At 40.7% G+C, this 15616-nt stretch overlaps 2 protein-coding genes across 6 annotated transcripts; both read right to left on the reverse strand.

Moving 5' to 3' along the window:
- Positions 1 to 215: 215 nt before the first annotated feature.
- comtb (catechol-O-methyltransferase b) lies at positions 216 to 6401 on the reverse strand. Of its 2 annotated transcripts, none has more exons than XM_085273141.1 (6): positions 6266 to 6401; positions 4970 to 5141; positions 1171 to 1288; positions 883 to 1076; positions 643 to 774; positions 216 to 553 (listed from the first exon to the last, which is right to left on the reverse strand). In XM_085273141.1, the coding sequence occupies exons 2-6, from the start codon at positions 5138 to 5140 to the stop codon at positions 374 to 376; spliced, it is 795 nt and encodes a 264-aa protein (XP_085129267.1). In that variant the 5' UTR covers position 5141; positions 6266 to 6401; the 3' UTR covers positions 216 to 373. The 2 variants fall into 2 exon arrangements, with proteins under 2 accessions (XP_085129267.1, XP_085129268.1); XM_085273142.1 differs by lacking the exon at positions 6266 to 6401 and adding an exon at positions 5300 to 6188.
- Positions 6402 to 6506: 105 nt separating this feature from the next.
- Positions 6507 to 14836, reverse strand: LOC146573769 (SRSF protein kinase 3-like). Of its 4 annotated transcripts, none has more exons than XM_085273135.1 (15): positions 14702 to 14836; positions 13565 to 13816; positions 13375 to 13483; positions 13200 to 13287; positions 12831 to 12918; positions 12562 to 12668; positions 12264 to 12429; positions 12122 to 12147; positions 11959 to 12015; positions 10705 to 11035; positions 10418 to 10515; positions 8248 to 8355; positions 8050 to 8119; positions 7882 to 7974; positions 6507 to 7727 (listed from the first exon to the last, which is right to left on the reverse strand). In XM_085273135.1, the coding sequence occupies exons 2-15, from the start codon at positions 13782 to 13784 to the stop codon at positions 7543 to 7545; spliced, it is 1746 nt and encodes a 581-aa protein (XP_085129261.1). In that variant the 5' UTR covers positions 13785 to 13816; positions 14702 to 14836; the 3' UTR covers positions 6507 to 7542. The 4 variants fall into 4 exon arrangements, with proteins under 4 accessions (XP_085129261.1, XP_085129260.1, XP_085129263.1 ...); XM_085273137.1 differs by having other exon boundaries at positions 7567 to 7777; XM_085273134.1 differs by having other exon boundaries at positions 7882 to 8119.
- Positions 14837 to 15616: the final 780 nt, after the last annotated feature.

Here is a 15616-nt window from a genome sequence, read left to right on the forward strand (position 1 = left end):
ATAGGTTTCTGCACCACAGAATGCAGCTGGATTAGATTTATTATTGATTTGAGTTGATGCTCTGGGAAAAAAAATGCAGCTGCCAGATCAGTTTGCAACTCACCAGTAAATTAGAAGACTGAATGTATCATTACTACCATCTAATGTATCAGTATGGACATCTCAAAGAAGGCATCAAGTCTTCATACAGTGGAAATTAAAGCTCACAACACAGCTTTTCTTTTACACGTCACTTTTAATTTCAGTTTTTATGACATTTAAAAAAGGCAAAACAGATTCTCCTCCTCACTTGCAGAGTCTGCAAACCCAAGACTCTGAAGGTCTGAGGTCTACTAGTACCTGTGTAAATAGGGGTTATTTTCCCCCTTTAAAACTACCCTAAGAAGACAGATTTCTCCAAGCCATCCTCCACTTTGGTGTACTCCAGATGAGATTTGAAGTACTGGCTTTTGTATCTCGGGCTGTTTCGAACATACTCAAGGTAATCAGGGGTTCCAGGGCAGATGACGTTGTCTGCCAGCAAGATAGTGCCTTTCCTTAGGAGGCCACAGTCCTGATTCAAAAAAGAAGAAAGGCAAAACTGGAGTCATGGCAGAAAAAGCAAAGACTTTAATGAGTATAGGATGAGTCAAACAGACTTGCCTCTAGCAGCTTTGTGTCAGGAAGGTAGCGATCTTTCCAGTGATCCAAGAAAACCAAATCAAATGTTTTCACCCCAAACTGTTCCTTCATTTTGGGGATCCACTCGCCAGATGGGCCTTCAACTACCTGGATCTATTAAAAAAATAAGTAAATAGAAAATAAAAATTAAAAAAGGAATATTGCAATTTGACCCTATGCATTCCCTATGCAAATCAGCTTCTTTTTAGAGCTCCTCGTTACCTTATCCTCTAGTCCTGCCCAAGCAATAACCTGACGAGCAATTTTGGCGTAGTCTGGGTTAAATTCAAGAGTGATGATCTTGGCGCGTGGAGGAAGAAGGCTGGCGATGCGCACCGTAGAGTAGCCACAGTAGGTTCCCAGCTCTAACACAGTGACAGGATTCACTTCAGACACCACTGAATCAAGAATGCAGCCTATGACAAAACAAAAAGAAATATTAAAAATATATAGTTAGATCGAATAAGGAACTGATTTTACTCATTGAGCATATCATTAGGAAGTCAGTACCTTTCTCATCCCCGACATTCATGGCCCATTCCTTCTGTCTGCAGAAGTTGTCGATGGCTTTCACCACGCTGCGAGGGTCTCCTCTAGTGGCGTTCTTCTGTACTGCATGTAGGAGTCGCTGGAGTTAGATGCAGGGGGAGAAAAAGCACCACTTAATAAAACCTCAATAAGAGTTTACGAGCATCAATTAGTTATAACAGACAATACTTGGATTTGCACAGATATTTTGATCTGATGGTTGAATTTTTAAAGGGGATTTTAAACACATATGGATATAGTTTTGTTAATCTTATCACTTCTTGTGTTATGATTGTGGTTCCAGTGTTTCACACATTTCATAGATGTCCAACAAGAGAAAATTGTGGTCTGCACACTATAAATAAGAGCTAGATACTCGTTTTTTCAACATGAGACAGAATCAAATGATATTTTCCCTCTTATGAAAATATTGTTAAAGGGGAAGTTGTGCTTGTGTTATTTCCTGTTATTACATTAAAACAGACTTCAGAAAGCCAGCTTAGGTTTTCGTCCAAACTCAGCAGGGTTCCTTCCCGCTGCACACCTGATCCCCATCAACCAATCACTCCCAGGAGCCACTCCCAGCCAGCACAGCTGTCTCACATTAGCTCATTAAGCGGTGCCGTATAGGCTGCACCCTCTTCCCACGCGTCTTTCTGAGTCGCCTTACACTTTTATTGGAGCAAACACACAATATACTGGGCCGCCAGGGCCCTTAATACAGCTGTCTGCTAAAGAATGGAGCGTTACTTGCATATTTTTGTGCTTCAGCTCTAAAGCTCTGTAAAACACTGGACACTATTTTAGGTGCACCTGTTCAACTGCTTTTTAATGCAAATATCTAACCAGCAAATTCCATAGCAGCAATTCAATACATTTAGGCATTTAGTTCAAACTGACCGGGGAAGAAGGGTGATTTAAGTGACTTTACTGTGGCATAATTGTTGGTGACAGATGGGCTAGTCTGAGTATTTCAGAAACTGTAGATCTGCTGGGATTTTCCACACACAAGCTTATATAAAGTTTATAAAGAATGGTCAGAAAAAGAGAAAATATTCATTGAGTGGCAGTTTTGTGAGAGAAAATGTACCAGTAGTAGGTCAGATGGCCAGACTGCTTTGAGGCAATAGGAAGACAACAGTGTGTCAACTTGCAGAGATTCATTCCCACATGGTATGCATGAGAGCACTTCTGAACCCATATATCAAAACCTGAAGCAGATTGGCTACAATAACAGAAGACCACACCAGGCGCCACTCCTTTTGGGAAACTGAGGCTACAGTTCACACAGGTTCACCATAACTGGACAATAGAAGATTCTAAAAACGGTGACTGATCTAGTGAGTCTCAATTTTTGCTGTGACATTCAGATAGTGGGGCCAGAATTTGTTGTAAATAATACAGAAGTGTAAGTCCATCCTTTCTTATATCAAGGGTTTAGGCAGCTGGTGGTGGTGGTGTAATCGTGTGGGCAATATTTTCTTGGCACACTTTTGCCCTTTCGTACTGAATAAGAATCTTTTAAACCCCACAGTCTACAGGAATATTCTCAGGGAGGCTGCAGTGCTCCAATCCTTTCAAACTGGTTTATTAAACTTGACAATGGATTTTCTATACTCAAACGGCCCCCACTATCACCCGTTCCAATAGGACATCTTTAAGATTTATTTCCAAGCTCCTTAGTTGAACAGGAGATTGCATCATGGATGTGCGGCCAACAAATCTGCAGCAACTGTATAATCCTATCATGTGATCCTATCACCAATGCTCTTATGGATACCTTGTGGGAATGAGTCTCTGCATGTTGACACACTGTTGTCTTCCTATTGGCTCAACGCAGTCTGGCCATCTGACCTACTACTTTCTAACTATTCTTTATAAACCTTGAATATGCTCATGTGTGGAAAATCCCAGCAAATCTACAGTTTCTGAAATACTCAAGACTACCCCATCTGTCATCAACAGGAATTTTTCCAGCACTTTCTTGAATCTGTGTCACAGAGCATTAATGGTGTTCTCAAGGGGAAAAGGCATCCAATTTAGTACTATCAAGGTGTACTTAATAAAGTGTCCTGTGAGTGTATTTCATACCCTAAGCCCCATACGCAACTAAAAAATGATATTAAAAGTAATAGTGTCTTTAGGGTCATTTGGTTTTCATTAAATTATTAATTAGTGTGTTTTCACACCTGTGGTGTTTAGACCATTTAAATCGAATCGTTTCGTTATCCCCCTTTTCCGGTTTGTGTGGATGTATAGTATACAGTACTGTACAGAATATCACACTCGGGTTTAGACCAAAACAACCACACCGAGACACATGTGTAGGTGGTCTCATGTGCAAATGTACTTGTGTTGTTCATTTAGGGTGTGAATGTGATCCAAGCCTAGATCCAAAACAAACCACCCACTTTACACTGCAAGTTTGAGCTAAAAAATTTACTGTAGCCATGTATACTTTGTATTCTGGGATGTGGCAAGGTATTATAGATGTGCAAAGGTCTGTACAGACTAGCAACTAGCCGTGAAATAAATGTAAATTCTCTGTGTTCTCCAATTTTTAATAGTTCTCCAATAGTCCCCCCAAGGACACATCTGGCCAATAAGTGAACTGAACACTCTCATGTTGTTTGTAGTGAAACATTTAGGTTCACTTGTAGTTCACTTACATTTTTTTCTGTGTGAAAACAAACCAAACCATAGTAAAAAAAAAAACTCAAATTCATCAACTGATATGGACCAGCATAAACAAACTACGGGTGTGAAAATGCCCCTGATTTCATGACAACACATAAGCACATCTTTTTGTTCTTTGACATTATGGGGAATTGTGACGTGAATTTAAATCCATTTTGGAATAACGCTCTAAAATGACAAAATGTGGAACAAATGAAGTGATGTGAATACTTTCTGGATGCACAAGCTCAACTACAAGTTTAACTTTTCTTTCCATTTTCTACTCATTTTATGTTTTAAGCATTTCAACTCTTTTTCTTTTTCCAGTCCTTTTTTTGCTTTTACCCTTTTCTACTTTTTGCAGTGTGTTACTGACTTCACACTCAAAAAACCTGTAAAATTAAATTATTTAAAAATATTTAAATAAAAAAAACTTTAGGTTCATAATAGTTTTTGTTAATAGAATGTCTTTAGTATTTTTAATAAATATATTTGCAAATCGCTGCATTTCCAACTTGTGTATGTGAAAGAGTTTTAGGTGCATGACACTCTTACATTAACATCTCTGTAATAGTTATGGTCGCCGTGACACCCCCACCCAAAAAAAAGGGAGGCTGAATGAAGAAAAACATGAGAAAAACATAAGAAACCAGACAAGTAAGTTTTGACAATTTCAGTGAAAAGTAGTTTTTACTGAGTGGAATAAATGGTAGACGACTCTGCAGATTGCCTCACATTACTGTTTGTCTCTTAGATTTATTGCCATGAATCTGGTATGCTATATTCTTCGTGGGTGCCACGGATATTTTTACAGTTTATTGTTCACAATCATTTCTTCAGCTGTTTGCTTTCCAGTTTTGGTGAGCCCGTATCCACTAAGCTTCAGGTTTCTGCCTTACCTGATATGAATGGAGCCCAGTGTGAACCTTTGCTGTTGTAGCCTATCTGCGAGTGGTCACTATATTTTTCACATGCTTTGCTTTTTCTCTCCATCTTGGTTCTGCCATACCTTTTCTATACGCTTCATACACTGTTAAACTAAATCACATCGACACAGTATGTGATGGTTGACACTGTGAGAGGTGAGTGTTTGTGGACGGCGCACCTGAGGACGTGTGGACTGGGTCAGTGTGTCCAGCATTCGCTCCACAATCATGTCGTGCCACAATAGCGCCAGTCCTCCATGATACTGCACAGCAGTGGGAATCAGCCATCTGTACAGAGCATACAGAAGAGCTGCTCCACCTGTGCAGCTGTAGAATAGAGTCAGCCACATGCTGCAACCAGATTGTAAAAATATCAGTTCAGTGCAGGTATGGTGTATAGTGCTATATTATGGAAAAGGACAATGATAAATGAACCCCAGACGCAGTGCAATAACGGCAAATCTGCATGAGATAAATGAAAGCTCCTCTCCTGTCTCCTCTCGCCCTACCTTTCCCTTTGTGTTGGGTAAATGAGATGGGTATTTATGCAGTGTACAGTTGCTGCTTCACTATCAGCTGCTGTTACCGCTGCTGCCATGTCCAAGATGAACACCCACACGAAACTCAATATGATGATATCTCTCAAGGATATCAACTCCAATAAACAGTTGAAAGCACACCACACAGTGCTTTGTGTGGACCTTCCTCCTCTCAGGAGCAATTAGTCTGTTTAGATTTCTCCAGCACAGATAAATGGGTAAGAAAAGGGTGTGTGTGGGGAGGGGGAGCACAGCCAGAATTCTAAACAAAAGCTGCTTCTGTGGGAAAGCAGTGAAAAGCATGGCTGGAAACAACTCTACCTTGCACTAATAATACAACTGTGGGAGACCATTGGCTGTTGAGGTAATTCCTTTTGATTTGGAGTTTTAGTTGCATGGCAACTGGCCGGGGGTTAAGAGCTGTGTCACAAAAGGCAGAGCTTTGGGACTTTAACCTTTACTTACTTTACTTTGCTTCTTCTGAACATACAGGAACAGGCGCAGAAAATAAAATGGAATTTTAGAAAGGCTGCATAAACACACACATGCATGTTTATCATTGTGCAGATGAACAGCTGCATGAAGTTGCATGCTTTTCCTACTATCTACCTGAATTCAAACTCCACTGGAACAAAAACAGAGAAGGCACAACAAAACTGGTAAAAAGGGAATTTGTGAAATGCTTTTTTGGTTTTGCATGGCTGAAATCCGCGTCAGTTACAGGAATTACCATTGATGTCCCACAGTTTCACAACACTATTTCACAATACTATTTCGCAAACTCTTCAGTCCATAATATGAATTCAAACCAGACTGAGCAGTGGTTTTTCTTTAGCAACTGCAGGACTAATTCTTCTTAGGAAAAAAAACCCGGTTGCATTCTTAAAATCTTACTTTTTATTACAATCCCAGGGAACAGAAGAATAGAAGACTTACGTGTGCAGGCAGGCTCGCTCTCAGCTCTCTTCTCGCTTCCCCTGCCGCTAGAGGAAAATCTGCTGGTTTCCTAACAGGCGGACATATGCCTACGTTTACATGAGGCTAACTCCTCCCTCCTCTTCCATCCACCCTCCTACTCAGAGCTGTGCTGTGAGCATGCAAGGAATGTACAGCAGACCTAATCTCAGCAGTCAGCACACTCACACTTGCTCAGTCTTGACAAAAACAGGGCGCACTGTTTGTTGTGCATAGCATTTCATCATTTATTAGGGTTAAATATGTGTGTTGATTAAATCACCTTTATCATTTGTAGGTGTTTGCCCTGATATTCTTAGTGGGTAATTATCCTATTTACATTTCATAATTTTAATTTGATACTTGAGCTGTGTGAAGACACCCCTTCTACACCTCAGACCTAAGTGGGATTTATAAGCTAGCAGAGGGAGCATTTGTTGTCTACTCTGGTTCAGGGACTGCCCATCTGCCTGCAGAGAGCTCTGTTGCCAGATGGAGGCAGTATACAAATATGTGGTACAACTGGTCTGTGGGTCGCTCATGTTGTTGTTTTTCCATCAACCAGCCACAGAGAAAAGCAAAGTTACAACATAGAAAGAGGTGAAGTGAAACAGAGTAGTAAAAGCAATGAAACATGTCCACTGTAGCCACTCTCTGTGCTTTTCATTACGCATTTTTTTTTATCTTTGAAGTTTTTATCTCCTGTTCCTGGTGAACTCTGCTGTTGCTCCCTTCTCTTTTCCAGCCCACTTGTCAACCAATCAGCATTCAGCAGATGCTTACATCATCTGCATCCAGCGACATGCAGTTAGGATCTTGGAGGACTGCACTGGAGCACATCTGGGGTGGGTGAAAACCCTTCTCCCCCCTCTGCCCAAATGGAAATGTGTACGCAGATGGACATATTTGCGGGATAATAAATCCTGCTTTACACTGTTGCCATTTCAATACTTGGGTATAAAGAAGGGGAGGTCTTCATTTGCTTTTTTAGAAGAAAAAATAAAACAAATCTTCTGTTCTGTTATCAAAACTTAAGGATATTGTACGCTTGGTTTGAGGCACTTTTCTTGTAGGACAAAATTGTACTTTGGTCATTGCCTAACTTAGACAGCTAACAAAAGACCAAACAACCCAAGTCAGGCTAATAAACATTATCAAAAGCTGTGCTCATGATGCCAGCACCAGGCTACACCCACCGCTGACCAAATCCCATCACAGAGATAGTTCACTGGGCTCTAAATGTCACAAAGCCAGTGTGTCTAGAAGGCAATCCAGGGGTGAGTTAGACACTGGGCAGCTGTGGCTCTTTTCTCTGGCAGCAGTTCCAACATTGTCAAGAGAAAGGAACTGAACTGTAAAGCTTCCTCCCGTGACCACTCATATTTGTCCAGCAAGATCTCAAACAGGCCCCATGGTTTCAGCTTTGAGATGTGTCGCAGATGTCCTGGAGACAAGGAAAACGGACCAGAACACTTTTAGGAAGGAAAAGATGAACTGCGTAAGAGAATTAAAAAGAGAGTTAATTAAATAGGTAAAACTTTCTGTGTCAAACTACAATAAAAAACAAACAAAGTGATCGCACAATGACACAAAATTACCCTTAGAGTTGAAATATCGTTTAGAATTTCTCCCTGAGAGGGCAAACTGTGATGGAAGAGGTCCTAGTAGCTCAATGATGTGGGCAATGTGATCTGAAAGGACATGAGTACACACCGTACTATAAGCACATAAATCAAGGACAAGAGAAATTTGTGTACACCACAAACCTTCCTCGCGGGAAAATGTGGCTCCTGACTGTGGGTCGAACAAATAGTCCCCTGTGGCCAATTCAAAAGCCTACACAGAGAGGGACAAAAATAAAAATGGTTGTAGTGAATCTATGAATGTCAATGAGATGTGTGACCTTCATTTCTTTCTTCTTTTTTTATTTTGTTTTTACACTTATATCCAGGTACTTAGCTCACCATGCAGGCAGTGCTCCAGATGTCAGCGGGTGTGCCATAGTCAGCACCAATCAGGGCCTCCACAGAACGATACTGACACGTCTGGATGTCTTCGGTAAAGTGTTTGTGCTGGCAACAAGATAGATGAGCTGCATACAAGGCTGCACAAAATCTCTCTATGTTAAATTAAAAACCTGTGACCCTTAATCTATATGCACATGGTTGTGTAAGCCAGCGGTCCCCAACCCCTGGGCCCGGTCCGTGAGTCGTTTGGCACCGGGCCACAAGAGTTGAGGCTCGGGTGTGAAATGTATGGTTTTCAGGGTTTTTTATCGGTTTTTAGCATGACTTTGTTATCGTTTTTAATCGTTAACTCTGTTTCCTGGGTCTTTTCACGTGTGTTATGAATAAACCGGTACTGGTTTTATTTTGTTGTATTTATCCGCGACACCTTAAAGGCCGGTCCGTGAAAATATTGTTGGGCATAAACCGGTCCGTGGCGCAAAAAAGGTTGGGGACCGCTGGTGTAAGCCACTGTTATGATGATGACGACAGACCAGATTATTTCAATAATTATGATAAATAACTATTCTTAGGAACAACTGGAATTTAACATATTAGCATGCTAACATTTACTGACTGGCATTAAACACAGAGTGAAACTGAGGTTGATGAGCATGTCTTTATTATTTTATTTTGTTATAAACATAACTTTATCCAATAATAGGAGTAAAAGTTCATGAATGACCCAAGTTATTAGAGTTCGTTCAAAGGGTAGTGAGGTTTTAGTACGTCCAGAGTTTGCGTACAGTGCCATACGTACAGCCAGGGTGGGATTTGCTTTGGAGATTTGGTGATTTACCCTCTACTCTGGTCTATATGTTCGTCACTCTAATATATTATTATTACCTTCCCACCACAACCTTCCTGTATAGGGTTATGATGGGGTGATAGAGAGAAACAGCCGCATTCCTGAGTGATTAAATCAATCCTAACCTGATCGTCATCTGTTTTGTCACAAGTTAGAATCGGTGATCAACGATGCTGTACAGAATGTTAGCCATTTTCACACATTAATTAACTCACAGTCAATTGCCAATCTCAGTAAATGTAAGGGAGCTGCCCCCATCCGTGTACAAAGATTTGCAGATGTGCATAAAGGAGGGGTGATTTTAATCTACTATAGTGGAAATTTTTTCTTTTTCAACAACATTTTGTGCTGTTGAATTTTGAGAACTTTTCATCTTAAAGTCAAATGGCACAGCTACTAAAATAGTTCTAAGTTGCTGTGTCTGAAGAAGACCTGAAACTGAGAATATTGGACATGTTGATTTCTGTGTTCAGGGTGGGACTAATCCTGGTTCGTGCCCTTTGGATCCATGCACCTGCAAGTGATCAGCTCACCTGTTCCTGTTCCTGACTTTCTCTAACATTCACCCTAAACTTTGACAGTTTTGTTTGTTTGTGCTGTAAATAAACTTGTTAAAACAATCCGCCTGAAGCCCTGACAAATATCATTTAAAAAATAGTCTTGTGACACTGCGGCTATATGTTTATATTCAGAACCCTTAAAGATTATAATTATTCTATAGACATTTCATTGACAGCAGGGATAAATACCATAATAGGCTACAGAATAATTTTTCATTTTTCTTGCATGCTTTTAAAATGTTACCATAGAAAACAGCATCTTGATCTGTTTTTCTGACTCGGACAAATAAAATGGAAACCATCAGTTGTAATGAACTGCACAAGATTGCTACATACGCCTCTCTTAAGCTACATGTCAGCCCACAAGCGACATATGGCAGCTGTGTTTTCACCACAGGGCACTGTAAATATGGCTATCATGCCGTGCACCTGCTGCATTGTATCATAATGATGACTTAGAAGCATTTTTAATGCACTCGTGTGGCCATTTATGAAACAGAGTGCAGTTTACTTCAAAGTTCTGAGTGTGTTTTGATTAAATGTGGGAATAATACTATAATATCAAATACTTAAAGGTTTAATAAAGCCAGAATCCTGAAGCACAAAGCCCTGGGCAGTTGCAGCTGAATTTATGGTATGACATAGACCAACTCAACTCTAAACTCCGAAAGGCAACAACCGTGTGATCTGGAATTCAGATATTCTCTAGAAATCAAAAACAAACAGAAACATATTCCCTAATAAAAATAAATTCACTCACCACCCAGCAGGCATTGCCTAGATCAGCAATCTTGATGAGGATTTTGTCAGCATTGTGAGGCTTCAGTAGGTCCAGAATAACATCTGAGTCACTGGTGCCTTAAGTACATAAAACAACATGACAGCTAAGAAAGTACTTTTACTGCTTACGATCCATGTAGCCTTTCAGTTTATGTAAACACACAGCCCAAAGTACAGATTTGAGCCAAAATGCAAGTTTCCACAGAAAGAGGAACAAACTGTTGGCTTTAGAGTTACTTTCCCTCCAAGAAATCTTCTTAGACTCACCTTGTGGACATGATGGTGAAGGTAGCAGAGAATCTCTGTCTGCAGTCTGATGTAATAACAATGATCTGGATCCAGAGACAGCAGCATCTGTGCTGAGGTCTGGACACGAGCAGAAGGAGTCTCTGAGGCTGTGTGCAGCTAAATTCAATCTGTCTTCCAACAGCAGAGTCTGTCTTCTTACAGTGATGTTAGAACCTGTTAGCTTAGAGTGACAAGTGGAGCCATGGGTGCTAGAGGTAGCACCGACAGAAACGGACACATCAGGCTTGCCTCGTCGGCTTCTGTCTTTCCTCGTCAGTCGCTTAATTGGACTTCTGGAAATCCTGCTGGACTGTAGGGCACAGTCATACGTGGAAAACAATCAGCAGAGAGCATGGACCGAAGAAATTAATAAGAAATGTGCTTAGTGATTTATCACAAATCTATGCCTGCTTTGTGAGATCCAGCAAAAATGCAGAATAATGCAACTACAAGTGATGTTTCATATTCTATTAGTACTTAAGTGCACAGACAACAGTGGATGTATTTAGCATTGTTTTTATATTTCATACCTCAGCAGTGAATCATAAAGTTTTCACATGATTTAGAGCAGGTTGCTGACAACAAGCTATGGTGAAACCACAACAGCGGCTATTGGAAGGACATCAAAATAACCAGTTGTGTCTGCTTACTGTTTCAGCATTGCTTAGTGCCCAGTCCTGATAGTCACAGTAAGTTGCCTACTGTAGAATATATACCATAAGTAATACACCATAGGAGCTGTACTCTCTAAATACATGATAACCTGCTCTTTACTTGTCTGTACTCCACTGCAGTGCATATATTGCAAACGCCTCTTTCCAGTGTCTCTTTAGGATGAGAAAGGAAGAAAAATACAGTAGAATGAACACATATAACGTGCTCTCCAATCTCTGCCCAAACTCTCTGTAAAAGTTACACACACCTGAGTGGGTAGTAAGAAAAAAATGCTGCAATATGAATGCCATAATTATTGATTATATGAATGTTACAAATGCAAAAAAACAGGCAGAGCATATTTTCTGACTGAGGTGAAGAGGCCACAACTGCTCAGCAACTCAGCAACTGCTGATAAAAATCAAGTATGAACAGTAACTTTTCCCATATCCACTCACTGTGGATAGAAGTCTCAGTGTAGTGTGCTTGTACAGAAGACCGGTTGTTACACAGTTTGACAAAGATGAAGGAGCTTATAGGATGCATCAGTATAAAAGCAAAACACCAACTCCATCTTACCCACTCCCCAAGAGTGTGGAAAACCCCAGTCAGCTTTCCAAGTAACTTGGGCGCACTCTAAGTAAGTCAAAGTATAAAAGTAAAGGTCATAATACAATCAGAGCTGAATAAAAATGTATTAATAAGATAATAATATCAGAGGAATATATTTCATATTGCACACCTGTTTTTCTCTGGAAACTGTGTTCACTGGCAAATGGAAAAACATCAGGAGGGGAAAAAGGCACAAATGTGGTTAAGGTACTTCCCGAGACACCATATAACTGAGTCATATGTAGGCTAATTATTAGCACAGCATCGCTAACCTGAGGTGCTGGTGAATACAGGAGACCTGGGCATCTGCCACAGCTTGGTGTCGGCCGCGAGCTTTTGAACATAAACCTCATCCACTCTCAGAAGGATGTTTTCTGGCTTGATGTCTGTGTGAATGATCTTGCATTTAGTGTGCAAGTAATCTAAACCCTGAAGAACCTGTGAGAAGGAACCGTAATCAGATCACTGACATAGGCAAAGACAGAACATCTTCTGTTTACAGAAAAACCTCAAATAGTGGTCATAGACAGGGGACCATTTCAAAGGTTGGAATAAAGGATTGCACAAAACCTGTCTGAGGATGCTCTTAACGCAGGGAAGAGGGAGGCCTGTGTAGTTCGATTTGATGATCCACCTCAGCAGCTGGTGCCCAAGAACCTCCAGAACCATGCACACATCTGTTGAGCAATTAAGGACCTGCTTTTATACCACAGAACCTGAATATTACACCCTGGGTATTTAGAAGAAGCCAGAATACACTTACAAGATCTGCACCACTCAATGAAATACTACAAGTTGCGGAGCAGATAATTGTGATCGACCATCTTTATAAAGGATACGCTCTCCATTCACTCCAGTCACCCTGAAGTCATCAATGAGCTGGACTATGCTGTCTCGTTTAGGATCTTTGGGGTCGCTGTCTCTTACCTGATGATTAAACAAGTACGTATTGAACAAAAATAAATAAAAATGAAGAGGACACATGATTTCATAGCATGGTGACATTATTGTGACTCCACAGTGATGGACATAAAATAGCAAAATGATCGCAGAAAACCTTTGCAGTTCATTGCACCACTAAACACGCTGATTACTCAGACTTCTGCTCGTGGCCAGACTAAGCCTAACCCTAAGCCAGTTCTGTTACACGAGTGTTTTAAGAGCACTCCAAAATGACTTGAATCTGACAGCAATGTGACCACACTGACGCATTTCAGAAGTTTGATCTCATCCAGTGCCGTCTCTGTGAATGTTTGAGCACTCTTCACCACCTTCAGAGCCACAAATTGCCCTTTCCTGCATGCAAACAATTATGTCAGTGAGTTACTGGATCATATTGATAATTGTTGTGTAAAAAGTCAAGTGGACCAAACCTGTACTTACACCATATCCCAGCAGAGCCACACAGTAGAGAAATGACCCCATCCCAACTTTTTAACAACTTGGTAACGGTCAACAAAAATGTCTCCAATCTCTACAGGGTAGTAACCACCTGCAATGAAATACGCAGCAGATGTGAAAATTGAAGATCTCAACCAGGGGAGCTGGATTTCAGGGTCGGTGTCTTACCTACCTATGCAATAGTCAGCAGGATTCTCCTGTTGCTCATCGTAAAATCCCTGAGGCTCAGGTGAAACAGCATTCCTCTGTACAGTTTGAGGGCAGCGGTGATCCTGGCTAGGCTTACGAGTCCGTGCTGTGTTAGAAGTGGCGTGGGTCCTGGTTTTGATGGGTGGATTAAAAGAGTTTGTTGTAATCAGCGCTGCTATCGTAGCAGCATACGATGAGGACATGTTTATCTGGAGCCTGATGAACTCGAGCCCAGCTGGAGGAGGGTCAAGAAGACAGCAGCACTCAGGAAGCTTATAACAAAAATGTATCTGCATACGTTCAAGAAGGAAGGAGGTCCTAAATCATTTCCCGCATGTGTAAAGCAAGAGTTCACTGGCTTGGAGTCTGGCAGCTGGTTTGTATTGTTAGCTACTGAGTGCAGTAGGTTGCTGCAATGACATTTTAAAAGAGCCAGTGAATGCGTATGATTATTTTTAGCTGGATGAATGGCATGTCAACGTAAATAGCTCGTGACACCAGCCAGCTGCAACTGAAATCTTACTGATATTGCATGAACTGCTGCAGTGCAGGAGCCACTGCTGTAAACAAGCAATGGCAAACTAGTCCATTTTACTTCACATTTGTACCACAGTTACAGCGCTTCAGTTTCGGCAAGACAGTAAAACAACTAGACACATACATGCAGGCTAGACTGCTCTCGTGGCATTCAACAAATAGCTGAACGTTGTGTGTGTGGTTATAAAAGTTTTAATTGGTGGCTGACACAAGAGGAAATTTCTAAAAGTCACTTTAAAAATTACTCTTTTTTTATTTTACCTTTTTTAGCAACGAATGAAAAAAAATTCATCGGCTCACTGACAGGAAAGGAGCTTTAAACAGAGAGGGGAAAACAGCCCTTTGGCTTGCTTCCTCTTTATGCTGCCTAGCTAAAGATTCTTCTGCAGTGTGTGACATTCACATATGTCTTTTGTAAGGTATTTTGTATTATACATATGATAAATTTGCCATTTCTTCCTCGAAAAGACTTATTCCGAAAGGGCTTTTTTTTTTTCCCGTGGGAGACGTCGAGAGTACATCAACTCGGAAACAGTTATCCCTCTCTAAATACCCAGCCACGTTCAAGGAAGAAGCAACTTACCGTTGTGTGCAATGTATCCACTTTTGGTATTTGTAACGCGGGAAATGAACGAGCCTGACACGAGGACATTCTCAGCCCGCTCTCCTCTGTGCGACTGGAAAAACACACTCAGGTCCAGGAATAGCAGCCTGCCGCTCCTGCTACCAGGGGCGCATCCGGATTTTTTTCATAGGGGTGGCACACCAGAAACACAATTTCCAGTTTTATTATGTTGTTGTCAAATATAGATGACTTGAAAAATATGTCAAAAAAGAGAGAAAGAAAATAATTATATGCCTAGTTAATCTGCTGATATTAAAGTTGATATTACTGAAAATAGGTACAAATGAAAACCAAATAACATTTTGAAATCCATACTAATGTGTTACAACTATTGATTGAATGACTGGAAGTCCCAACCATTGCTTTAATGATTCATAAGCAGAGTCGAGCAGAAGCTTAAGACTCTGAGAGAGTGCTCCTGCCTGCATGTAGCAGACATGCATTTCTGACAATATTATTGCTATCTAGCGACTAGCTCGATTTACAGAGGTGGTAAGGAGCTTGTCTTCTTATTTCTTTGTATTCAACTTTTCAACAAATTTTCATTTTGAGAAGAATGCTACTCAGTATGTTCCTGTAAAAAAAAAAAAAAAAACACAAACAAAAAAAGAAAACGCAGTAAAAAGTAACTGGTGATTACATGCATTGGAGCAACAGGAAATGTAAAAAAAAAAAAAAAATGGATATTGCGCTTATGTCTGTGAAGGTTCTCAGTCATCCAGGTCATCGTAGTCAAAGGAGCTTGCAAAGAAAAGCGTCTGGACTTCTTTAAGTTGCTTGAAGACGTTTCACCTCTCATCCGAGAAGCTTCTTCAGTTCTAATGTCAAATGGTGGAGAGTCCCAGATATAAACCTAGTGGGGGGATACTCCCA

The sequence above is a fragment of the Mchenga conophoros genome, linkage group LG5, assembly GCF_057382185.1.
Source record: "Mchenga conophoros isolate Kocher_MC1m ecotype Shallow Benthic linkage group LG5, M_conophoros_male_GT1.1, whole genome shotgun sequence".
Classification (NCBI taxonomy): Eukaryota; Metazoa; Chordata; class Actinopteri; order Cichliformes; family Cichlidae; genus Mchenga; species Mchenga conophoros.